General features: G+C 40.3%; 1 protein-coding gene across 1 annotated transcript in view; it reads right to left on the bottom strand.

Annotated features, from left to right (window-relative positions):
* The window catches only part of foxp3b (forkhead box P3b), a 29,356-nt gene extending 5,037 nt beyond the window's left edge, over positions 1 to 24,319 (bottom strand). The window contains exons 1-11 of the mRNA XM_030734364.1: positions 24,197 to 24,319; positions 15,553 to 15,665; positions 13,055 to 13,145; positions 12,456 to 12,621; positions 11,077 to 11,169; positions 8,253 to 8,340; positions 7,688 to 7,756; positions 7,407 to 7,560; positions 3,479 to 3,555; positions 1,487 to 1,588; positions 1,171 to 1,292 (exon numbers count right to left, since the gene is read on the bottom strand). Coding sequence (XP_030590224.1) covers positions 1,171 to 1,292; positions 1,487 to 1,588; positions 3,479 to 3,555; positions 7,407 to 7,560; positions 7,688 to 7,756; positions 8,253 to 8,340; positions 11,077 to 11,169; positions 12,456 to 12,621; positions 13,055 to 13,145; positions 15,553 to 15,663 — 1,073 coding nt within the window. The 5' untranslated portion in view covers positions 15,664 to 15,665; positions 24,197 to 24,319. The remainder of the gene's footprint in view (positions 1 to 1,170; positions 1,293 to 1,486; positions 1,589 to 3,478; positions 3,556 to 7,406; positions 7,561 to 7,687; positions 7,757 to 8,252; positions 8,341 to 11,076; positions 11,170 to 12,455; positions 12,622 to 13,054; positions 13,146 to 15,552; positions 15,666 to 24,196) is intronic.
* Between the last annotated feature and the right edge of the window lie 980 nt (positions 24,320 to 25,299).

Genomic DNA, 25,299 nt, shown 5'->3' on the forward strand with positions numbered 1-25,299 from the left:
GAGGAGTTCGTGGTTGACTTGTCATAGTGTGCATGGCTGTTGGTCCTCCCCCCTCCAAGCTGCAACGCCCCTTTGGGTTGGAGTGCCTGTCTTCCACTCTTCAGCCAGACCACCTGTGCGTCATTAGCCTCATCAGTCACCTTATAAAGACACCAGCTTCTGCTCTCTGCCAGACTGTCTGCTGCCCAAGAGTGGTAATGAGACTCACCCTTGGCTCTGTGTGGTCACCTTGATTCCCAGTGTTAATTGCTGTTTCCTGTGTTCTCAGAAATACCTCGCTGTCTGAAGAGCTCTCAGCCACTCTCACTGATCTCCTGTCCCATAAGCTGGATCTCCAGACCCTCTCTCTGGACCCTTGCTGGAAACTTTTGCTTACCTGCTGCTTGCCTGCTCACCCTCCAATGGTAAATCTCTCCTGGACAAAACCGTGCATTGCTACTTCTCCCTGGACGCCTTTTCATGGAACACAAGCAAACTTACCTGCATACTGCATAAAACTGTTTAAGAAAGGAAGCTGGACTGCAGGACTAACCTCTATCTCATCTCCTTCTCTGTGGACACCCGCTTACCTGGCTCAGAAAAGAACCCCCCTATTCCTCCTGTGCCCCATGGTTACCTCCTGAACCCTATGAGTAAAATAAAACTACTTAAACGACCTTTTGTGTTTGTGGTGGTGCTGCCTTTGGGTCCAAAGGAGTAACTATTGGTCTTCCAGCCATGACACAACTCAATGACTGCAAGGTGCTCAGGTCCTCAAGCTCAAAGTATCACTCCTCCAAATGATTAATTAATCAAGTAATTAAGTATTAGCTGCAACTGGCTGCTAATTACCCTCCTAATTCCTATGGAAGCAGCAAGGGTGTACTTTGGATTTCAACAGTTTTAATAAAATATATAATGCCATTGTGTAGTATGTCATTACTGCAGTTGTATTTAAATAATTTTAGGAAGTGCTAATGACCAGCTAATTTTATTGTGTCCTGATGTGTAAAATGTGTGAAAAGAAGCTGTACTTTCTTTGTACTATGACTGTACACTGGGAAAGCCTGGACTGGCTTTTCAAGTTGACCAATCAGTGCGATTGCTGATGTTGGGGTAAGTGAAGCCAGATAACAGAATGGTATCGTACATGGCCCAGGTCCTGTTTGCTTGTGTTGAGGATGTTTGTACCTCTGATACTTCTGCCCCTTCCTCCTTTGGTACTCCATTTCATCTACTGTCCACACAGCTCCCTTTCCTCCCTCCACTCGCACAAAACACTTGTGAAGGCTGAGGTTGTGACGCACTGCATTCTGGGTAGAGGACAGAGGTACAGGAAAATTCTTTTGACATGGAAGCAAAATGTGCTCTTTTGGACTGAAAATACTACATGTGAGATGCCTTGGTTGCTGATGTTTCTTCTGTGTTAAACTGACTGCAAAATTACCATATTAATTACATTAAAAAAGCACATGTAAATAGGCATCACAGGCCAAATAGTTCAAACCTTCCAGGTGGCAGTGTTATGTCTGAAGTAGAAGAACATGGTAGTGAACCAGTTGTAAATCTCATTCAGAGTCCGCTGTTTGTCTGGAGACTCCAGGATAGACTACAACCAGTCAGACCGTGGAACAACATGGAATGACAAGTGGTGACAAAAACTGACAAATTAGCCATAATCGCAACAGTTTACAGACTAAACATGATTCCCACTCTGACCTTGGGAGAAGACTTATATACAGTACTGAGCAAAACTCTTGAGCCACCCCTCATTTCTTTATATTTTGCTAGGAAGATGGGAAATATGTGAAACATGTGCAAACATACATGGAAAAACAGCATATAAGGAAACAACAGAATTTATTCTATTGTAACAAACTTCAATATGTGGTGTGACCCCCTTTATTCTGAACCCTCTGAGGCATCTTCCTGTCATTTCTTTAAGCAGTCTTCAGGAACAGTTCTCCAGGCTTCCTGAAGGACATTCAAAGCTCCTCTTTGGATGTTTCTGCCTTTTGTTCTCTGTCAGGATGATCACGCACTGCTTTAATAAAGTTGCTGTCCAGGCTCTGGGGAGGCCAATCCATGGCTGATAGTGTTCCAATGTGTGTTTTTCTATGCAGGTATGCTTTTACTGTATTGGCACTGGTGGATCAAAATCTGACAGTAATTTTCTGTGTTCATAATTTCATCAGTTTTGACAAGATTTCCAATACAGCTGGCTGCACCTCTAGTACCTCTCTCCTGACCTCGTCTGTACACTGATAATAATTTCAACAAAAATGTCAATTTTAGATCCATCACTCCATAAGACCTGGTTCCACTGATTTTTCAGTGCAGTTCTTGTGCACTTTAGCATATCTCTGCCTTTCTTCCTGGTTCCTTGCTTAAGAAGGACTTCTTGATAGCCACCATTCTGCTGAGACCATTTTTGATGAGGCTTTGGCGAACAGGTCCTGTGTCAGGTCTTTGTTGATTTTTTACTATATTTTAAGGACTTGACATTCAGTTTTTTTAAGGCCTTCCTCTTCTGTCCTCCACTTATTTACACACACAATTTTTTATCAAATCACACCATGCCAGGTTTTTGGCAAATAGCTGTTTGAGAATCCCTTTCTTGGTGTAAAAAAACTATTTAATGCTATCAACCTGTTATCTTTGGTGTTTTTATCACTTCAACTAAAGAAAGTGTTTTTGCAACAGGCTCATAGCAACAAAGTGCCTAAAGATACAATTTAAAACTGGTTCTTTGTTAAGTTGTCTGCTATGTGCAGACACAACACTGGCTCATGCCCTGATTTAGGTGCCTTTCTATGCTTGAATTCAATTCAATATTATTTATATAGTGTCAAATCACAACAAACAGTCGCCTCAAGGCGCTTTATGACTGAATAATTCATAACTCAGTGGCCTAACAAAAAAACATTCCTCTGAAAATGGTCAGGTACAAGAACTGCACTGAAAATGAGTGAAAAATCAGCCAGTGTCTCATGAAAAACATTGAGAGGATGGCTGGAGAACTACTGCTCAAGAAAAAAATTACAAGAAAGTTTGGCTGCTTGGAAATGAGAAATGAGGGGTAGCAAAAGACTTTTGCACAGTATCTACTGTACACAACTTTCCTCATGCCTAAAACAATTGTAGCTGTCATTGTTGGAATGACTTATACAACTGTTTCTCACATTTACAGCTGTTTAACACATCTAGTGCAGCAGTACAAAGACAGAAAAACTAAGGGAGGGACTGGTGGTGGTCTAAATCAAACCTAAGATTTTCAGCAAGGACACTTTTTTAATAATAATTTTAAAAAGTACCAAGTGTTTGTACGGTATTCTGTGAAGTAAAATATTTCAGTGACTTGAAAATCAAATCAGCTGCACTGTTTTCTGTAAAACACATCCAAACAGTGTGATGTCTACACTGGAGAAACATCTGGGACCAATTCACATCAGACCAACTTCACAAGGGAAAATGAAACAACATGACGAGACAAACTCACCCATCTTATCAAGTAAGCATAGGTGTAAGGAGGCCGGATGTTGTTGTATTTGTAACACTCAATGCTGGGAACCAAATCTGTAACAAAGAAGTGATTATTTGTCATCAGTTTATCTCATCAAACACACTTCTATTGGTTAATGTCCTTTTCAAATATATTTTATAATAATTGCTTTATTTGTTTAGCACTTTTCAAAACAAAGAGTTACAAAGTGCTTCTCAGTTCAAATAAAAGCTACACAGTAAAGAGAAGTTTGGACATAGCACACATAAACAGACACAATCAACCATACAGTCAGACATTCATTCCAACATACACACTTCCATACACACAAACTATGGCCCAAAATAAAGGAGAAAAGATTAGGAGAAAGATAACCTGTAAATGTAGTTTTCAGCAGTTATTTACCTGATAGGCTGAGGAAGGCTGTTGACAGAAACTAGGCAGTGCTAATATATAACACCTACAGGTGCTGGTCATAAAATTAGAATATCATGAAAAAGTTGATTTATTTCAGTAATTCCATTCAAAAAGTGAAACTTGTATATTATATTCATTCATTACACACAGACTGATACATTTCAAATGTTTATTTCTTTTAATTTTGATGATTATAACTGACAACTAATGAAAACCCCAAATTCAGTATCTCAACTTTTTCATGATATTCTAATTTTATGACCAGCACCTCTATTCTTGCATCCCTTCATTGGCTTCCAGTGTAATTCAGAATCCACTTTAAAATCCTATGGTCGCCCCTAACCCTAACCCCCAGCTTATATAGCAGAGCCTCCACCACTGGCCTCTCCAATCTTCTAACCAGGGTCTCCTAACTGTCCTATGCTCTGAAGTAAAACCAGAGGCAATTGTACTTTTGAGGTTGTGACACCCAAACTTTGGAACTTCTGCATTCTGCACCAATTGGAAATGGGCTATGGAGGACTGAGAGATGCACAGTAGATGTTAGAGAAGAAGAGAAGTTACAATAATGAAGGCGGGAGAAGATTAAAGTGTGCACTAAAAGTTCCAGATGATTGAATGACAGTAAAGGTTAGATTTTTGCAATACTGAAGGACACACAACTGGAAGAGCTTTGAAACACGAGATTCAAAATTTAGATGTTGGTCAAAGATGACACCAAGGTTGTTAGCAGATAATGTGGGGTGGCTGTAGCTCAGTAGGTAGAGCAGGTCACCTACTGATCAGAAGGTCAGCGGTTCGATTCCTGGCTACTCCAGGCTACATGCCAATGTATCCTTGGGCAAGATACTTAACCCCAAGTTGCTCTCCGACCGTCCCGTCGGAGTATGAATGTGTGTGAATGATAGTTAATTAAAGCACTTAGCTTAGTAAATATGGAAGTGCTTGTATGAATGGGAGTGCATGGGTGAATGTAAACATGTTGTAATAGCGCTTTGAGTCCTCTGACTGAGTAGAAAAGCGCTATATAAGAACTAGTCCATTTACCATAATTTGATGTTACAGGATGTTACAGAGGGATGATGTACTGACTGATCTTTGAGAAACTGTCAGGACCGAACACAAGAACCTCAATTTTATTGGAACTGAGATGGAGGAAATTTGAATACAGTAATAGCAGACAAAGCATTCACTGATGCAGGAGAGGCTGTTGAGGTTCTTGGTCTTAACAGAAAAGTACAGCTGTGTATCATCTGTATAGAAATGTTTGGAGATTTCTTTGAGACCGTTAAGAAGATATAAATAAAACAGGATTGGTTAAAGAGACTGCACATATGATCAGTATGAATTCTACTCTTGATGAGTGTGATAAAAACCATATGGGATGGATGTTCACCTTTATCTATACTCATTTTTAATAAAGCTGTTCCAATGCTGTGGTTTTGTTGGTAACTAGATTGGAATTTATCAGAGATACTGTTTCCTTCTAACTGACGGAGCTGATGAGCAACAACTTTCTCAAGGATTTTAGAAATGGACATCAGTCTGGAAATTGTTCTGTAATTATCTGAAACAGTGGGATAAAAGTAGGATTTTTTAAGACGAGGAAAGATGCTAGCTCTTTTGAAGTAATCTGTATTGCAGTGAGCTAAAAGAGACTGGTTTATAATAAAGGGAAGCCAGGGAGAATTACTGAATTGTGGAGGGATAATGTCTGTCTCGACTTACAGAATAAGGATCTGATGTGAGCAATCCCAACCACCACTGTGAGCTGAATATGTGTTCTGTCTCATTATTTTTCTCTGTTGTGTAGTTCTGTGTCTTAGACGAATGCTGCTGAGGTTGGCTGATCGCTCTCGGCCAGCACAGCTGGCTCAGTGTACATCGGACTCTGGCGATAGCCTGGCTTGTATTTCACTCCTGACCCAACGTCTCATCTAACGTATGATGAAGAATCAGATGTTTCCATTTAAAATGGTTGTTTTGTCTCTGCTTTGTTTCTGACTAACGGTGCCTGTTCCACATGAGCGCAGCAGCATGCTCTCTGTATGACACACAGAGATGACCGAGGTAGAACCTGGTTAGATTTTTTTGGGGTCTGTTTGTCTCGTGAATATGTGTGATGGTCCTGGGCCTTTTGCCCAGTGTTCTCTGTTTTTGTAATTGAAGTCTGTTGTTGTTTAATTTCTCTAGTTCTGCTTCCAAGTTTGCTTACAGTTGAGATTCTTAGTTTGTTAGAGTTTTCTGTTATTATGGTTATTTGTATTTAGCTCTTGTTCTCGTCTTCCCCATGTTCTTGTGTTCTGGTGTCTGTGTTCTCCCTCCTGTGTCTAGTCTCCAGTGTTTGTGTTTCAGATGTCTGAGTCTTCCTGGTTTAGTTGCTTCCTTATCCAGTTCATGTGTCCTAGTCTTGATGCCTGTGTTGTGTTTAGGTTTCTGTTTAGTCTTATGTTTAGATGCCCTCTGTGTGGGGGCGCATGGGTGGCTTAGTGGTGAAGCCGGCGACCACATACACATGCCATGTTGCGGCACGGGTTCGCGTCCCGGCCCATAACCAATTTGCCCGCGTGTCTTCCCCTGTATTCCTGTCTCTCTCCACTGTTCACAAAAAGCTGCTATGGCCAAAAAAAAAGATTCTCTCTGTGTGCTAGCCTCCCTATATGTAAAGTATGCATTGCCATGTTTGGTCACATCCTGTTTTATTTTGATAGGCGCTTGTCCTGTGTGCTTTGTGTTTGGTCTTGCTTCCTGTGTCTCATTCGTATATTGTGTTCACCTGTTCTCCCCAGATGTTTCCACTTCCCTCATTGTGTATGTCTACGCGTATACGTTGTCTGTGTTTCCCTTGTTCCTCCTTGTGTCCTCGTCACTGTTGCCGTCATTGTTACTGTGTGCCCTCTGTTCATAGTTCAAGTTCGTAGTTTTAGCAAGTTTATAGTTTTGTTCTGCTGGCTCCCGACCAGCCCTGCTTTATGTAGTACGCTCACTAATAAAGCTGAAGTTTAAATTTAGCTCTCGCCTCTGAGTCCTGCATTGGGGTCCTCTGCCCTGCCTGCCAGAGCACCACGTGACAATATGATGTACCTGTGTGATCAATAAATGATTCAAAGGCAGGAATGTGATGGAAAATTATTAGATTCTGCGCTTCTCTGTGTTAAGCTGCCCTTGCTGAATGAAATAGGATCGTGATTTATATTTATATAACCTTTTAATGCGGCGGGTAGATAACTTGTTTCTATAAATGATTCTATGCTTGTTGTTCTTAATCAAAAGCCAGTCAAAGACTTCTGTTAACTTTGTATTGTTGTGTGACCCCTTTGCAAAGGCAAATTAAAATCTCACAAAGACAACCTCTTTGTGCAGCTCCCTTTATTTCAGATTTCCTTAACACATTTCAACGGTCCTCAGCTTTTTGTTTGAAAGAATATGTGTTATGGTGAAAAAGTAATAGGTATAAAACAGAAAAGTCAAACTGTGTGTGAATCCTTTTGGTGAAGTTCAGTGTTACCTGGGAGAACATGGTCAGAAGCAGAAGGTCTGCTGCCATGCTGGGCCAACTCCTCCAGATGTTTAGTGGCCCACTGTTGCACTCTGTCTCCGCTGGTAACCTGAGGCTGGGGCAGGAACAGGGGAAGGCTGTATTGCCACTCAGAAGCTGTCTTCTGCATACAGTGGTAAAGGTGGACGTGCACACACACAGACATATCATTTATTTCCAGGGAGGAAAATATATTTCAAGGAAATTCATGTTGCCGTGTTAGCGTGTCAGCATGAACTAGATCAACATACCAAGTTGGAATATTTATCTTCAGAGAGATGAAGCTGCATTGCAAGGAGTTTCTGTTTTTCCAGAATGAGCTGAAAAAAGAGAGAATGCATCACTGGATTCTGTGATTTCATTTCCTTTTCAGGTCCTCTCCAAAACAACAAACAAACAAAAAAACTCAGGGGGAGTAGGAAGTGATATCATATTTGAGGTCATATTTCTCTTGTGCTGGCTACTCATACATGTTAAAATGCAGAATTCAATTAAACATTCTTCTTCTCAAACACAGAGTCCTGAATTATCAGCCCTGATCATATCTGCAGGCTTACTTGTGGTTCCTAGATTTTCTAAAAGTAGAATGGGAGACAGAGTGCTCATTTATCAGACCCTTCTCCTGTGGAACCATCTCCCAGTTTCGGGCCAGGAGGCACCCTCACCTTTTAAGATTAGGCCTGAAACTTTACTTTTTAAACGTACAGTTACTGCAGGATCAAGTGAGCCTGAAGGAAAAAGCTTGCATCTATTTTTGGACATCTTAACACATGAGCATTCACAGTGCAGCTGTAGCTTCAGTTGTCTGGTTCCTACCTGACTTTCCATGTACTGAACAATATCCTGCTGAACCCTCCACTGAGCAATACTTCTGTCACCGTGTCCGTGTTCAGAATGAAGATGCCTAGAAGACAAATTCAGACGGGGTTAATTGTCCAGCATGGTTTGAAATAAACTCACAATGGCAATGAAATGAAATGAAATGAGAAGTTCCAGTATTTTGGGCTTTTGTACAGAGACATCTCTGGTGCTGATTTGTTACCAATCAGTTTTCAGAGCTCCTACCTACACCAAAAGTCAAACTTTGTCCAAAACCTAGCTCGCCATCTTTGCCATACCTAAACACAGCCTCATGTGAAATTAAGTCCTGACATCTGTTACTCTGGTCCCATCAGATACAGCCCATTTCAAAATGTTTATTTATATGTACCATCATTCAGAATGTTATACTTTTCTAATCTCAAGAACATCATTTATGGGTTTTTTTGCTGCTTATACTGAGGCCCTGTCCACACGCATGCTGGTATTTTGGTAAATGGAGTTTTTGAAAAACTTCTTGCCATCCCCCCAAAACCCCATCCCCATAGAAACGGTGCCTGCTCCCAGACCACCAAAAACAAACAAACAAAAAACTATTTAAGCATAAAAATTCAAAAACAATAAATAATACAGCTTCATCAACTGCCCCAAAAAATAAAACAATTAAATGTGGATTGTTAAACATTAGGTCTCTCTCTTCCAAGTCCCTATTGGTAAATGATTTAATAATTGATCAACATATTGATTTATTCTGCCTTACAGAAACCTGGTTACAGCAGGATGAATATGTTAGTTTAAATGAATCAACACCCCCGAGTCACAGTAACTGTCAGAATGCTCGAAGCACAGGTCGAGGAGGAGGATTAGCTGCAATCTTCAATTCCAGCTTATTAATTAATCAGAGACCCAGACAAAGTTTTAATTCTTTTGAAAGCCTGACTCTTAGTCTTGTCCATCCTAATTGGGAAAATCAAAAACCTGTTTTATTTGTTATTATCTATCGTCCACCTGGTCCCTACTCAGAGTTTCTGTCTGATTTCTCAGACTTTTTATCTGATTTAGTGCTCAGTTCAGATAAAATCATTATAGTGGGTGATTTTAACATCCATGTAGATGCTGAGAATGACAGCCTCAACACTGCATTTAATCTATTATTAGATTAAATGTGATTAATTAATTGTGGCACACCCTGAGATTTGATTATCATCCACATGACTGAACCAATGTCTCAGTGGTGTTCTGAGAGCTCTGTTGAACCAAGTATTCCTTTAACTCTAACTAGTAAGGACTTCATGAATTTCTTCACAAATAAAATTGTAACCATTGGAAAAAAAAATTATTCACAACCATCTCACAGATGTGTTTCATGTTTGGCTGCTTTCAGCACTGCTGGTATTTGTTTAGATACTGTCTGATTGATCTTTCTGAGTTAACTTCCTTTGTTGCTTCCTCCAAACCATCAATGTGTTTATTGGACCCCACTAAACTGTTCAAAGAAGTCCTTCTTTTAATTCTTTCAATTTTCTTTTGATCTTAAATATGATGAAGTGATGGATTTCCTTGAAAATGTTCCTTGAAAATGCTACCCAGTCATATGTAGAGTGCTAATGCCAACCCACCTGCTACTGTGACACAAACTTCAATACAAGAGCAGTAGATTTAGGTCAGAGTAATATTACAAACTAACCACCTCCTGTTACCAGTTTTGATTCAGATGGACAGAGATTTTATTCCAAACAGACATATCTCTATTTAAAAAAAATACTTCTGTACTTGTGGTCACTGCCTGAAGTACTGAATGACATGTATTAAACAAGGTGTAAATGAAAAACTTAGTTAGCAAAAGATCAATAATTTAAAAAACATTCAAAATTTTAAAAATTAGATATTACATTTTTTAAAAAATGCAACTGAAACTAAACTGGAGAAGCATAAAAATTATAAATAAAAACAAAAACAAAATAAAAACATAGCATTTTAATAAATGTGCACCAAAATCAACACATTCTGCCATGGGACTGGGATGACTTTAGCATATTTTGGTGAAATTTGGATGTTCAAATCTGGAAAATCCAAAATGGTCACTGGGCCTTTACTCAATTTTAAAACTCTGCAAATGTCTAATAAAATATCCTGGAAGCAGAAGCCCAGCCAACATGCCCCCTTGAGGCTTGTGTGGGGCCACTGTGGACGGACCCCAGTACCAGCATTAAATGTAAGGCCCCACAGTGAGTAGCCCAGATGGCCCCCGTGGGGCAGCCCATAGCGTGAGCTGACTGTGGACTGTCTACACTAAGCAGAGAGGGGCCCACAGAAGGGCAAATTGCAAACCTGTAGTGTACCCACATTCCAACACTCTAGGCCCCTACTGGGGCCCCACCTGTGTCGTGCCCACAAAATTCCGTCTTGGGGGGTCCAAAACGGCAAAACTATGGGCCCCACATGGGGTTTGGCCCTGCCCATGGAAAATCCATGTGTGTGCACAAAAGTGCAAAGTTTCCGTGGGCCCTGTGTAGGCACACCCTCTTGGGGCCTACATGGGATAAGTGTAGGTTTACCCTCCCCACACTTCCCCCACTCTGGGCCTGCACAGGGAAGGCCTGGTATTCATATTAATTAAATATTGATGTTCTCTTTAAATGTCCACAGTACATGGATTTAAAAAACTGTTGCTATCAATGAATAAATAATAATGGTTTTGTTATTGTGCGTTATTGTGAGATTATGGCCTAAAGGGAGGAAATACCCTTTTCCAGCCATGCTACACAATGAAAAGGGATTTGGTGACATAGTATTTGATGAATCAGTGCACAGTTCTTACTTCAAGAAACTAGAGAAGTCTTCAGACACTGCATCACAGCCGGGCCATCGGCAGAGGCCACTCATGAACAGAACATTGGTCCCCTCGGGGATGCTGCAGGAAACAGAAGCGTGTCAGTGAAAGTATGCAGCAGTGATGTGAGCGTGAAAGGGTGTGTGCTTTAAAACCTCAGCAAAGGAAATCATTTTCTGTAGCAGAATGAATGCTTACTGGGACTGTGTCATATACTTAAATCAATACTGGCCCACATTTTTCCTATATTGATTTGCATTTGCACAGAAAATCATAAAATAAAGGCCCAGCTGTCAAACCACAGCAGTCACAAGATGTTTACATGCATGCACCACCGCCCTGAACATTTCCCAGTGGAGCAGCATGTGAGAGCAAAACATCTGTCTCAGCTGGATTGGACACTAAATACCTCCCAAAATCTGTGTAAAGTCTGACTGCACCTATTAAACAATAGAGTTTGTTATTTTCCCACGTGTCCTGTATCTGTCCTGTAGACACCACCCTTACCCAAGTATTACTAGTAGTGGGAACCCAGCTGCAGTGTATTACATGAGCGGGGGGGCAGTTCAGAACAAGTCCCCATTTGCCTCTTCCTGCAACAGCTTAAGAGTCAAGAATGCAAAAAAATAATGCACCAAAACAAAAACTTAGAAAGCATTTCTTTCCCATTCTGATGTTTGATATGAAAACCTGTATATGGAGGATTTCTGCATCGCACTGCTGTGAGATCCATCAAATGTGCTAACTGCAATGTGCCGATGCAAAGGGCTGCTGTTCCTGCTCAGATGTGTGGAGAGTTTTTTTTTTTTTACTTAAACTGTCTTATAGCTAAAGACACAATACAGAAAAAAAAACTAAGCGTTACAACACACCTTCAGAGTGCATACTCTTATGCTACATCTAAAACAAAATATAATGTCAGTCATGATGCAGCCACAGCTCAATTTACTCCGAGCCCTTGGGCTCATTTTGCACCCACAGCTCGCTCTAGTAAACCAGAGCTTCACTCTTGCTAATGTACATGCATATTAAACGCATATTACATGTATATACTGGCTTTTCAGTAGCATGTGTAATTCCTTCTTTGATGTGAAATTGATACTTGTGATGCCAAGAAGAGCTCTGACAGGCAAAAAAACGAAAATCAGTTTCTTCCCTCCAGAGCAAGATGAGAAAAGGGAAATGCTAACGAAACTGGGGGCAGCGTGGATGTGTGGAGGTTAGTAAAGTTGCCTGGTTAATTTGTAATTCTAAATGGGCTGCAGGTGCGAATCTGAGTGTGAATGATTACGATATCAAGCACCTTGAGGCGACTGCTGTGATTTGGTGCTACATAAACAAAATTGAATTAATTGTGAAACAGTTACCCATCATGAAGCCTGGCATCAAGAGAGGTCTGCTTTGGACCGTCTCTCCTCAAGGGGAGGAAATGATGGCTCGGTCTGGGAGAAGAGCCCAAGTGAGGTGAAGATTCCTGGGGAACGTGGCCTGCATCCACCTCTTTTTTGCAAACAGAGGCAGCTGCACTGCTTTCTGGATGCACCGGGGGAAGAGAAGATTGATTCAGGCTCTTGCTAGACTGTATGAAACACAATACTGTATGCTGCTGGTTCTGTATTAACAAACTGCTATATTACTATACAAAAAATACTTAAGAAGTAATATCAAGCACCAGCATGTTGCACTCAACAAAATACAGAATTAAAGCATTCCTCGAAATGTCATTACAAACACAAAAGATAAAAATGCTATGACTAGTTTCAAAATGAGTATATAGTACTTTACCAAAACAAACGAAGTATTTGACATGTTGTGATTTTTTAAAATAAATTTGCAAGTTCTGAAATTCATTGCATTCTGTATTTGACTTTATTTTAAAAACTTTGTTATCGTTTCAGAGAAGGTTTGGAAGATGATTTGCATGCATGACACTGTTAAAGCAGAAGACGTTTAAATGTGTGTGTACCGTGCCGTTGCCTGTAAGTGAGGGGGGACAGCTGACGCAGAACTGATGGTCTCTGCTGCTTCTGTCTGATGCCCTCCACACTGCTCCAACACTGCAGAGAAAAAGCATCATTGGTTCATGCAGTGTAACAATTTACAGTTTCATTTAAGTCACTGATCAAGAACCTTTTGATATTATTCTATATATTAGGTTTAAATGATGAAGTGATGTTTTTATTTCATAAAGATCAAGTTCAAACTTCACTGTGACATATTTTACAAACTTTTCTGTCAATAATTCCTCACTATAACTCAGAAACAGAAGCTTGGACTGTGAACATGTTTCACATTTGATAGTTTACTGAATTTGTCTCACTAATACGATGTACTCGTGTCCTCTGGTAAACACACTGCTTCTTATAGAGCACGTTTCTGCCTTTTCTGAGCACTCAAAGTGCTTTAACATGGCTTCATTCACCCAAGTGCTTTCATTCAGACTTCAGTGAACACATCAGAGAGCAACAAGGACACTTTGGAATGCAGACTGGAATTGAACCACCAACCTTCCAAGTAGTCTATTTCCCGAGCTACAGCCACACCTATATCACCAAAGTCAGCAGAGGTATCAATCTGTGAGGTGCTCTTATCCCTAACTCTTGCTTTTTGTGTCAGTTTCCTTCGTTCCAAGTTGATTTACTTTACTCTTTTATTTTTGGGGGCCACCTGTTCATCTGGAGGTGTCCAATCTGAGATATCATCACAGTCAGTCAGCACTCTTAAAATTATAGAAGGTACAGGAGATGTAAATGCTGACATAGTGTTAGTGAACAGAGGACAATACTGCCCCACCATGCACGCATATCAGAGTTATTGAACTGTGGATAAAGTGGAAGAAATTCTCATTAGTTTTTCATTATTCTTTCAGTTTTTCTCCATAGATTAAATTACCCATCTGGTTTATGACTAAAACACCAGGCCAGCAGTTCAGCTGCCAAAGGTATGGATCCCGGCTCTGCAATGGGAATCTTCCTAGTGGCAAAATCTGGAATGGAGACACAAAGCCAACAAGCAAAAAACAGCAGCTGCCTGAGTGGCCGCCAAAGCGTGGCTCCAAACACCTGTCAGTCATGTTCAAATGCTCAGGTGACTTTAAACTATTGATTTTTAGAGGTGTGGCCACTTTCAGTGATGGGCGGATGCCATCAGCTCACTTCACCTCAGGTACCTGGAGTCACTTTACTCTGCTGTTTGTGGCTTTTGGATTCATCTGAGAAACAATATCACTTATTTTATTTCACAGACTGTCCAACAAGTCAGTCAATCCTGACAGATGAAACTTGTGTATTTTATTCATATGTTAGTTAACACTACAGTGCTTCACAAATTTGTTAGAGCACCTGTCACTAAAAACAACTAAAGTTTACAACTAAAAAACAAATTCATGCTTTTATATGAGCCGGCACACTGGAGCAGGCAGAAATGAATCATAGTGGACATTCAAGCACTAAAACCAATTTTTCTGTTCAGGAATGCAAGTAAAAAACTGTAATTTGGCCTCTTAATCAAATAAACACGTGCTTTACAATAAATCAGAATATTCATAGATAGCAACAGTAACCATAATTTGGTATTAAAAATATCTCAGTGAAAGAGCTTGTGTGTATGGCTGGATTAACCGTCACAGACATACTGTTAAATCAGGGCAGCTGTGGCAGACACCGTATTTTGAGTGGTGGGCTCATAAATCTGTTAAGCATGATCACTGACCTGCTTTATTTATTACTGCCTGTATTGAAAGTTACTACATAGCTATATAAATGCTATGTAGTATCCATCCATTTTCTTCCATGTATCCAAATATTAAATCATAAGTTTGATCAGGTCAAAGCCTTTTTCTGTAGGGCCAAATAGAAACATGGTCTAATAATTAGACCATGTTTCTATTTGTGATTGATATACATTTCATTTAAAAAAATGTATATCAGTCACACTTTAACAATAAAAAGTTAATTTATATTTAATACAAATGTCATAATTTACAGTCATTGTTTAAGAAGAGAGACATGCTGCACATGCATTAAATGTTATGATAAAATATTATAATGAGTGACTCGGGTGCAGCTGAGTCAGACTGAGAGCTGTGTGTTAAACTGAATCTGCTCTTGTTTATGTCAGACTGCAGATGAAATGCTGCTACAATAACACATTTTATGAATCCTCCAGAGTCGGAACAAAATCTAAACACTAACACAACATTTCACTGCAGTCAAATTCAAAATGGCCGTCTTGTATATTTGACAGAACTTTGATCACATTTCCTAGTTTCAACACTTGAATTTTCATCTTATTATTGTTTAAGTTATACAGTTGTTAAATGATTTGAAAATCATTATATGAGGTTTATCTGAACTTTGATAAAGTGGGGGTGGTAACAGTGAGACACTTAAAGACCTGTTTGCAGAAGCTGTTTAGGAAGTGAAGACGTTTGTTCCAGTTTGGAGTTCTTCATCTGGTACATACCTGACTTCCAGACCCAGACATGACCGGCTCCTCCAGCTGTTTGATGCTGTCCAGTTGTCCTTCACCTTTGTGCTGTCCAAATCTTATGTGCTCATCAGAAGTCTCTGGCATTTCTGAAGTGACAGAAGACACATTCATGCTTCACTACAGAGACTTGAAGACCAATTCATATGATGTCTTCCCAGGGTAGGTAAGCTGTGTCCCAAAATGCTCTCTAACTTTAATAAATCTGAAAGAAAAAACATATTCAAATGTATTGTACCTTACAATATAAAGCGCCTTGAGGCGACTGTTTGTTGTGGTTTGGAGCTCTATAAATAAAACTGAACTGAACTGACATATAAACAAGCTGTGGCGCTGAGTAGGCTTATGTAGAGTTAACAGATAATAAAAACGAGCTTTAAATCACAGTAAAGTTCTGTCTTAGGTGTAGTAGAAAAAAGTGCTTGTCAGAATGGGTGAATAACGACATATATGTCATATATATGTCATATATATTATAGTGTATAGTGTGAATTACTTTTTTTTATTTTTATTCTTCTTATTTATATGTGTGTGTATATAAGGTTGCAGGTACAAAATACATTTCACTGTGCATTGTACTGTGTATAACTGTGCATGTGACAAATAAACACTATCTTATCTTATCTTATCTTATCTTATATATAAAGTGCTTTGAATGTCCCAGTAGAGTAAAAAGCACCATATAAGAACCAGTCCATTTATGTGGTAGTTATCTATGGATGAAGCCTGTTGTTGGAAGTTGCTCTCGGGATGCTAAGAAAGTTATTTTAGTTTAAACTGTACAAGTGACCAAAGGGTCAACTGGTCAAACAGATTTGTCACTATTCAGCAACACCAACGTTTATTAATAGCTGTGTAACAAGTTAATTATTATTTAACCATTTTTAGACATGGTCCCCAGGCTATATGAACAGGAAACACATGATGCTGACTCAGACACTGCCCGGTTTAATGAGGTCTGTTACAACTGTGGGGGAACCAGGACATACTGATGAGAAGTGGACTACTGAAACAAGAGTGCTACTATAAGATTATACCAAATGAGAAAGGTTACATAGAACACATTTATTTTATTTAAACTTTTATTTAACCAGGCAAAAAGATTAAGACCAATTTCTTATTCACAACTGCAGCCTGGCAAAAGGCAAAGCCTGTGGGGGGTGGGGGGGTGGGGGGGGGGGGGGGGGGGGGGGGGGCACATGTGGGAACTATGGATGAGCTGAAGACCAACATCCACACTGACCAAGAAGCCCCTGGAAGCGCAGTGCTGTGACATTAAGCTGCTATCAAAGCTGGGGATACAGAGACTATAGCAAAGTGGGAACAGCATAAGCAGTATGGACATCATGAGCTGATCCTGCTACAAGGTGCCCATCCACCTTTTGGCCAGACACAAGACAGCCACACAACCAAGCATGCACCTTGCAACTCACTGACAAAGTCCTCAGAAGGCAGGAAATTGGGCAAAAAAGTGGCCACATCAGGAAACAGATGCCACGAATGCCAAAACATGAAAACTCTTCACAATGTGTGGAGGGTTCCACCCAAAGTCCAGCACCCTGAGGAGCTACACTTTGGGGTGACAGATAATGACAAGAGGGAGGGTGAGGATTAGTGACTGTCAGAGCCATGATCCAAGATGATACCAGGAGCATCCGAGAATATAAGAGATGAGATGAGCTGCTACAAGAGTACCTCAGGCAGTCCAAGAAAGATAAGGAACAGCAGGAAGAAGTATCGTGGAAGACCAAGCCCTTCTACGTTATGTAGTGGGTTACATTAAGAAATCCTGCCAGAAAAGCCAGCTTAAAGGACAGCACAGAGGCTCTGATCATGGCAGCAGGCCTAAGCACCAGATCCATAGAGGCAGGAGTCTACCACAGCAGAGGAGACCCAAGCTGCACACTGTGCAACATTAACACAACGAAGAAGGAGCAGGAGAAAATGGAGCAGTACCAGGTGCTGAAAGAACAACTGAAGCAGATGTGAAAGTAAAGTGGTTCCAGTGGTAAGATTCCAGGCACAACATCAGAGGTCTATATGAACAGCTAATATACTGCACAGGACCCTCAAACTCTCAGGCCTCTGTCAGGAAACCCGAGCTCAAGGAAGACAGACGTACCAGCCCTCAGGAAAGAAACTTTGAAAAATCCCCTGATCCAGCTGTCTTAGCTAATTATAGGCCAATCTCCAACCTTCCTTTTCTCTCCCAAGTCCTTCAAAGAGTGGACGTAAAGCAGCTGATCATCTGCAGAGGAACGTTTACTTCAAGAGTTTAGTACTTACTTTGGAAGAGTGTGGTACTATTCCACACACACTATTCTGTTATACACTTACAATGCTTTTTCACCATATCCCACTGTAGTACAAATATTTTATTCATGGGATGTGTTTTAATATGTGTTTTGTTGAACTTATTTTACCCATTATACCTCAGTTCCCCTATATTTGATTTAAGGTTTGATGTACAAGTTCTCCAACCAGCCACACAGGAAATTACATATTTTGGTGACTGTTAAAATGTCAAAATACACACAAAGCTTACATAAATAAATACAAATAAATAAATCAAATTAGCCATACTTCAAGTGTTGGTGTCTGTTTACTGCAGATCTCATATTTCAAAAACACTTTTGCATACAGCTATATAGAAGCCTCTTCCATGTGTCATTCATTTATCTTTCATTAGTAACAGACAATTAATTTGTAAGTATGTAACCTGTAAGTAGTATCTGATGGTGTGCTGGAGGTTTCTTCCTGTTAAAGGGAGTGTTTCCTTCCCACTGTCACCAAGTGCTGCTCATAGGGGGTCGTTCTGACTGTTGGGTTTTCTCTGTATTATTGTAGGGTCTTTACCTACAATACAAAGTGCCTTGAGGCAACTGTTTGCTGGGATTTGATGCTACATAAATAAAATTGAATTGAATTGAATTAAATTGAATTGAATTGAATTGAATTGAATTGAATTGAATTGAATTGAATTGAATTGAATTGAATTGAATTGAATTGAATTGAATTGAATTGAATTGAATTGAATTGATCCTGGAAGTGGTTCCATGTGGGAACTTCATAGGAGATGTCAATCATGTGGACAGTGATGGAGACACCTGAGAAGAATAGCCTGTGTTTTGTTATTGAAAGCATAGGACAGCCACACACACCATGTTTGAAAATAAGGACCATAACCTCCTGAGACCTCGATCTTCATATGGGGACATTACCTTTAGGCTTTGCAGCACCTTATGCTTTATTCTCCTCAGTAGGATTTGATACTTTGTTAAGCCATATCAGCTTTTTTGTGTTATGCTATAAAATAAACCCATTGTCCCAATCTGAGGAATTTTTTTTTTTTAACAGAAGTATGTAACAACCATGTAACAAAATCTAACTTAGTGTTTGAAAAATAAGCTCAGTTTATATCAGTTTATCAGGTTCAACTAATCACAAATATCTGAGAGAAATTAAAAATGCAAACTGGAGCTCCGGTCTCAGGAGGTTAGGTCAAAAGTCCATCTGATAAAATAGGAAATATTTTATTTATCCCTGAAGTTGGAAATCTCTGTGTTACAGCAGCCAATTAAATAGAAACTACAAAAAACACCTTCATAAATCAAAATTAAAGTGATACAATATGGGGCATAAAGATAAAATTATTGTAGGTACTGTGGTATGAGGAGGTAAAAATTTCCTGTATCAATGACTTTGTAAATATATTTTACTTTGGACAATGCAAACTATGTTTAGTAATTAAGAATACCTGCCTATTTCTCCATTAAGTAGAAACATCTAGAAATGTGGAATAATTTTAAGTGTAATATCAGAGGTGTGTGGTTGTGTGAAAATACGTCACCAGCCAATCAGAATCCAACATTCAGTACAGCCAGAAACACATTAAAGACTCAAGCGGTTCAAAACATACATGAATGCTTTCCTGTAGCAGGCCTTCTCACAGAGAGGCTGTGGTTGTTCACAGGTGTTCACACACACACACACACACACACAGATAACATCAACAAAGCTCTACAGAATGAGTGGGAAGCTGTTCTACTTTTGTGCAGCATGGTGACATATCACCTGCAAGCAGCGGGACCTGCTGTTTTCAAATCAGGTGGTATTTTTCCTGGAGCAGCGCTTCATCACACCACACTTCAAACTTCGTCAGTGTAAAAGTTTGTAGTCCAAACACAAATGCAGGATTTAAAGCTCCTGCTTCTCATCTATGAAACTGTTTCAGATCAGTGTAGCAGAATACCCTCGTTACTTTAACCCCGAACTTGGACTTTTCTAAAGTCTTTGTTGTCATAGTTACAGTGACACATACTTGGAAATGTTCGTGCTGAATATTGGTCTGCACTTTAAAGCCCCCCCCCCCCCCCCCCGATTTCCTTCTCTGCTTCTTTCATGAAAATGAAGGCTGTTTAGTTCTGAACCTAAACAGCTGTGGTTTTGGGGTGTTATCATAGCTGAATGTGCTGCACAGATATGCTGACTGGATAAAAACATGCAAATATTAACATGTCACAAATTCAGTAATGACTGCAGGATGTGCAGCAGTGCATTGCCAGTGCTTTTTGGAAGGGCATCAGTGATGAAACTGCTCATCCTGCTGTTTTAGTACCAATTCAATTTAATTTGAGTCAAATTTCAATTCATTTTATTTCTGTAGCCCAGATCACAGCAAACAGTCGCCTCAAGGAGCCCAGCCAAGGATAACGATTTGGGACGAGGGGTGTTTGCAGTTCAGATGTTATAGTGTCACAGAGCTGTGAAATATGCAGGCTACTGTAAACAAAGTGACGATAACAATGAATCCAAATTTGTTTTCAACTGAACCATGAGCCCAGCGGTCAGGCGGCCCACAGATGTTCCCCACGGCTGAACCCCTAACGGGGCTGGCTCCACAGTTTCCCCGTCGGTGCAGCTCAGGCCCTCTCGTTGGTGCAGCTCGTGTCTTTTAATGCATTTTAATGGAATTTGCTGACTAACATGTCTTGCTGTGTAGTTCTGCCCACAGCAGAGCTGCAGCTGTACTGAGTGTAATGTCTGCATCGTGGATCTGCTACTGAACTCTTTCTCATGTGTTTGGTTGATTTTTCATCACACTAAAAGATCGAACACCAGCCTTCTGATCAGTAGATGACCCGCTCCGCTTCCTGAGTCACAGAAATGTCTGTAACTCATTTTGCGATGAAAGCCACAGGACAAACACATTTTCTCCACATCCTGTTACAGTTTTGACCTCTTTGTTCTTCTCTGGGCTCATTTCAAGTCAATCCCTGTCACTGTCAATCCCAGGCTCCCAGATCAAAGTTTTGCTAAACTCTTGGGGTGGCTGTGGCTCAGGAGGTAGAGAGCAGGTCATCTATTAATCAGAAGGTTGGTGGTTTGATTCCTGGCTGCTCCAGTCTGCGTGCCAAAGTATCCTTGGGCAAGATACTGAACCCCGAGTTACTCTCCCGATGGAGCGTCTGTGTGTGAATGTCAGACAGAAAGCACAGTGTGTGTGTCAATGCTGACGTGTTGTATAAATATATAATCTTCAGATTAAAGTGCTTCTTTGCTCTTCTTGCCTCCATGCTCTGCGTTCAGTTTTGGGTCAGTTTATGTGCGAAGCTGCTCGTTTCAACTTCGTCCACATTCACGTTTCTGTCTTTGGTTTCAGCTTCTTCCATACTTTGAAATGTGACACTACAGGAAATCTTAATGAACCGCGGCGGCACGAAGCTTTTATGAAAGCTGACGAAATGACGTCTGTCTATGAAGGAAGTAACAATTAAACTCAACATGGAAATAATGCAAGTGCATTTGTTAGAGTTCTTTCAGCTTTTGCATCAAACTTTGAAGGAAGTGTCTGTACAACAAGCCAAAACAGCACACACTGACTGTGTGATGCAAATGCACACCCACAAGGACAGGAATTCAGTAGAAAGTAAGAGCAGCAGCTTTGTGGCTTCTCAGTGTCTCTTTCAGCTTCATCTTACTTGGAGAAGCCCGTGAAAGTCTGCATGTGTTCTGTCACAGTCAGGAGAATTTTAGTCATAACCCCACACTAAAATTAAAGAGATATGATGCTTCATATTTGCTATTTCCTGTTTGCATTTGGCCACATTATAGTATGGAAAGTTGCAGATGCCTCATACTGGTACTACTATGAATGTGTGGGTTTACTATTCTCATTCTTCCATATCTCAAATAAAACCTCTCAATTACATTGATACATTGAAATCAGTGAGACTGTTGTTTTCACATCCTAACATGAAGCAGCTGCTAAATGTTTAATCGTGTGTATTAGTATGAGTGAGAATATTACGCTGAATTAGCTCCACCTGTTTTAAGTTTGCTTTAATGGATTCAAATTTCCAGGCCTGTTAAAGTGAACTGCTGTAAAGAAAGTTTCTCTGCAGGCCTGACGCCGCGCGCTGGATCCAAAAAAACAGGACATTCAAAACCAAAACAAAATAAATAAAAGCAGCTCTTTGTAGCATTAAAGGAATAATCCGTTTGACCTTTGCCCTACAGCTGCAGTATTATGACAGGCCCATTATCTCATCTTTCTTTCAGGTTTCTATGAGACACGTCTGTAAGAGTGGGTTTTCTTGTTCCTCTCAGCCTTCAGACCCAGAGGCGTGAATGCAGACAGACAAATTTAAACTGACAGGAGGAAAAGGAAGTTAGCCTACACAGAATATTATTGTCATGAAAGCTCTAGTTTTTACTAATGATATCACACAACGGCGGCGATGGCCTCATCGGAGCGACGGCAGCGGCGAGGTGAGGGTTTGAATGTCACGTTAGGATTTACATGTTATCAGAGGCTGCACTGAATCTTTACAGGCAGGTTCCAGCTGTTCTCAGGCCTGCGGTGAGCACCCATCCAGGCCCACAGGGACCCCCCACTGCTATCATGTATCCACCAAGTATGATATTTGTACAGCAGTCGCTGCTCTGGCACCATTTCACAGTGAAGAGTATTACATAACCTTATTATAAGATCAAGCACCTTAAATCATTTCTCAGGGAATCAGTTTTTAAAATTCATGAATATTGTTCTTATTTTATTGTAACTATACCTTTGCATAGTGACACCAACTGAATTACACTGACTCAGTGGAGCAGATATCTGGGAACACCAAATATCCCATCTCCCAAACAGCCAATCAGCTGCTGTTTCCTTGTTTGGAATATTTGATTATGTACATACATAATTATGTGAAATAATTATAATTGGCAGAGTACTTAATGCATCATTTGGTTTCATCATCAGCTGCTGAGCTTCTACAGCCTTTATTGGTCAGTTTTTGCTTTCATATGTAAATATTAAAATTATTTTTTTATATTTAAGTGCTGAGGAGAAGATTCCCTGAAAGCTTCGCTGGTGTTTGACTTTTCCCAGATTCCAGCTTTTACCCTTTTTGACTTGCTAACAGGAACTTGTGAGTTTCATCAGTGCTGGTCCTCAGTCATTCAAATATGAGACTGAGACAGGAGAGCAGAGGTCAGATTAGTGACTGAGGACTTGCTCTAAGCAGTGGCAGTACTCTGTTTACTACTTATTTCCTCCCTGCAGCACAAGATGGCTGCAGCTTTTCTAAAAGTGGTTGCTGAAAGCCTGAAAAGGAACTTTCTGTGGCAGTGATTCTGTAACTCTCCTCATCCAGACTTCCAGCTCTGCACAGGAGTGGAAACCAGAACGCTTCTTTTCACCGACCGTGCAGCAGCTCTGCAGGTACCTGACACAGTGAATGAGGCAGCGCTCTGTTCTAAAACTCCTGGCTGAGTCCATCTTTGTCTTTAATCAGTGAGCAGCAGGACGGTTAAAGTCCAGCTGAGCGCTTCTCGGTTTTTGTCCTGTCAAAGAAAACCTTCTCTCTGCACCCCCCTCAATGCAATAATACCAGTTTATGGAAAAACATACAAAAACAATTCCAGCTCCATTACAGCGTCGTCATAATGAAGCTCAGGAGAAAACAAACAACCACAAAAACATTAAACTCGCCTCCACTTCAAGCTGGGTTTGTTATATTTTAAATAAATATTTTAAGTCTTCAGATCTTCCTTTAATTCTCATTGGTACATGAATATATTTAAAAATGATAAAGTGCTTTTTCCATCCACGATAATTCCACCTGCAAAACTGCACATGAAAAATGACCATAAAACCTTCCCAGAAACGTGTTCTCCAGATCAAAAAAATCAAATTTAATTTCAACTGAACCAATCAAAATAATCAATATTATAATTTTTTTACTAAATTTGATCTTTTGAGAGAAACGCTGAGTGAAATTTCCCTAAATTGTCCAAGTGTTTAAAGAGTGAGCCCTCTGCCACACGTGCCGCCCCGCTCTGCATCGCCATTTCATCGCTCCCATCAGCAGCTCTGACAGCACCGAGGCTTCGTGTGGCTTCTTAACCGTCTGCATGTTTACATATTTCATTTAAATGCTTTGCAGCATGCAGCCCGACACCTCTGATAAATCTCAAGATAGTCTTACATCGCTTAAAACTTTTTGAGCCACTCATCCTCTTCATCCCAACTCTAATTCCATACATATTCATTTTTTTACATGTTCTGAACCTGATTACATGACTTTTAGTATAAAACAGTAAGATCTGTGCTTACCGGAGAACCGTATGCAGAACCTTCTGCTTGCCACAGTCTTCCTTTTCTCAGGTTCTTCGAGGAAGATACTTTGAAATGATTCAAGGGGGAGTAATTCCACAGGAAATATGGTTTTCAGCAACCAAGACTAAGAGGTATGACAGATACACCTTATTTTGAGGAAGACTGCAAAATGTGCTTGGCAACAGCAGAAAAAGTCAGTAAAAAGCTCAAAAACTGAGGCTACGCTTCACAGAAAACAGAGCTCTTATATCAGGTGTGCTTTTTTGGTGCAAATTAAGGTTGAGTTTCATTCCAGTTGTTTAAATATAAACTTTTAGCATCTTGATATGAAAAGAAAGATTTATGATATTATGGTAGTACTAACGGCAGAATAAAAGGCACATGTTCAGCACTCACCTGACCATCTGAGAGCAAGCAGGCACACTAAAGCACAAAGACATCAGCTCACATTTATACCCACAGCAGGAGACGGCGCGCATTAACGCTCATGTGCTCAGCAAATCACAACACAACAGAAGTGCAACAAAAACATTTCCAAACTCCGCTCTGACAACCTCAAAAACCTGTTTGCTGGAAAGTAAGTCATTTTATACCTGAGCAAGAAGAACAAACACATTTGCGCAGACGTTTCGATAGTTTTGACAGAATAACAGCTTTTCTCAGCTCCTTCTGTCCAAATGTTCTCCTGCCAGCGGCAGCATTATGTCACACAGGTTATGCCTTTATTCACCTGCCAATAACAGAGCATCAGAAGCCTTCAATTGAATCTGTCTCCACAGCTCCATTACAAGTGCACACAGATGGCATTAAAAAGTGTTTTTTGATGGAAATGTGTCACTCTGAGGTGTGAATGAAATGGGGAAAAAGAAGCGCGTCTCTCCTTCTCAATGGACTGTGTGATTTCATTAAGCCTCTGCTGTGTTTCTGCACTCTGGATATTCAGTGAGTCTGAGGCAGGATTTACATCAACTCCTGGCTGTGCAGAAAAATTCATCAGTGTTTGAACCGAGCAGCAACAACTCAAACAGAAAACAAAGAATTTTTTTCACGTGTGCACGATCCCAGCATGGCTGCTGTCACTCAGTCATCCAAACTCTGAG

Source organism: Archocentrus centrarchus, chromosome 7 (assembly GCF_007364275.1).
Source record: "Archocentrus centrarchus isolate MPI-CPG fArcCen1 chromosome 7, fArcCen1, whole genome shotgun sequence".
In the NCBI taxonomy this organism is placed as follows: Eukaryota; Metazoa; Chordata; class Actinopteri; order Cichliformes; family Cichlidae; genus Archocentrus; species Archocentrus centrarchus.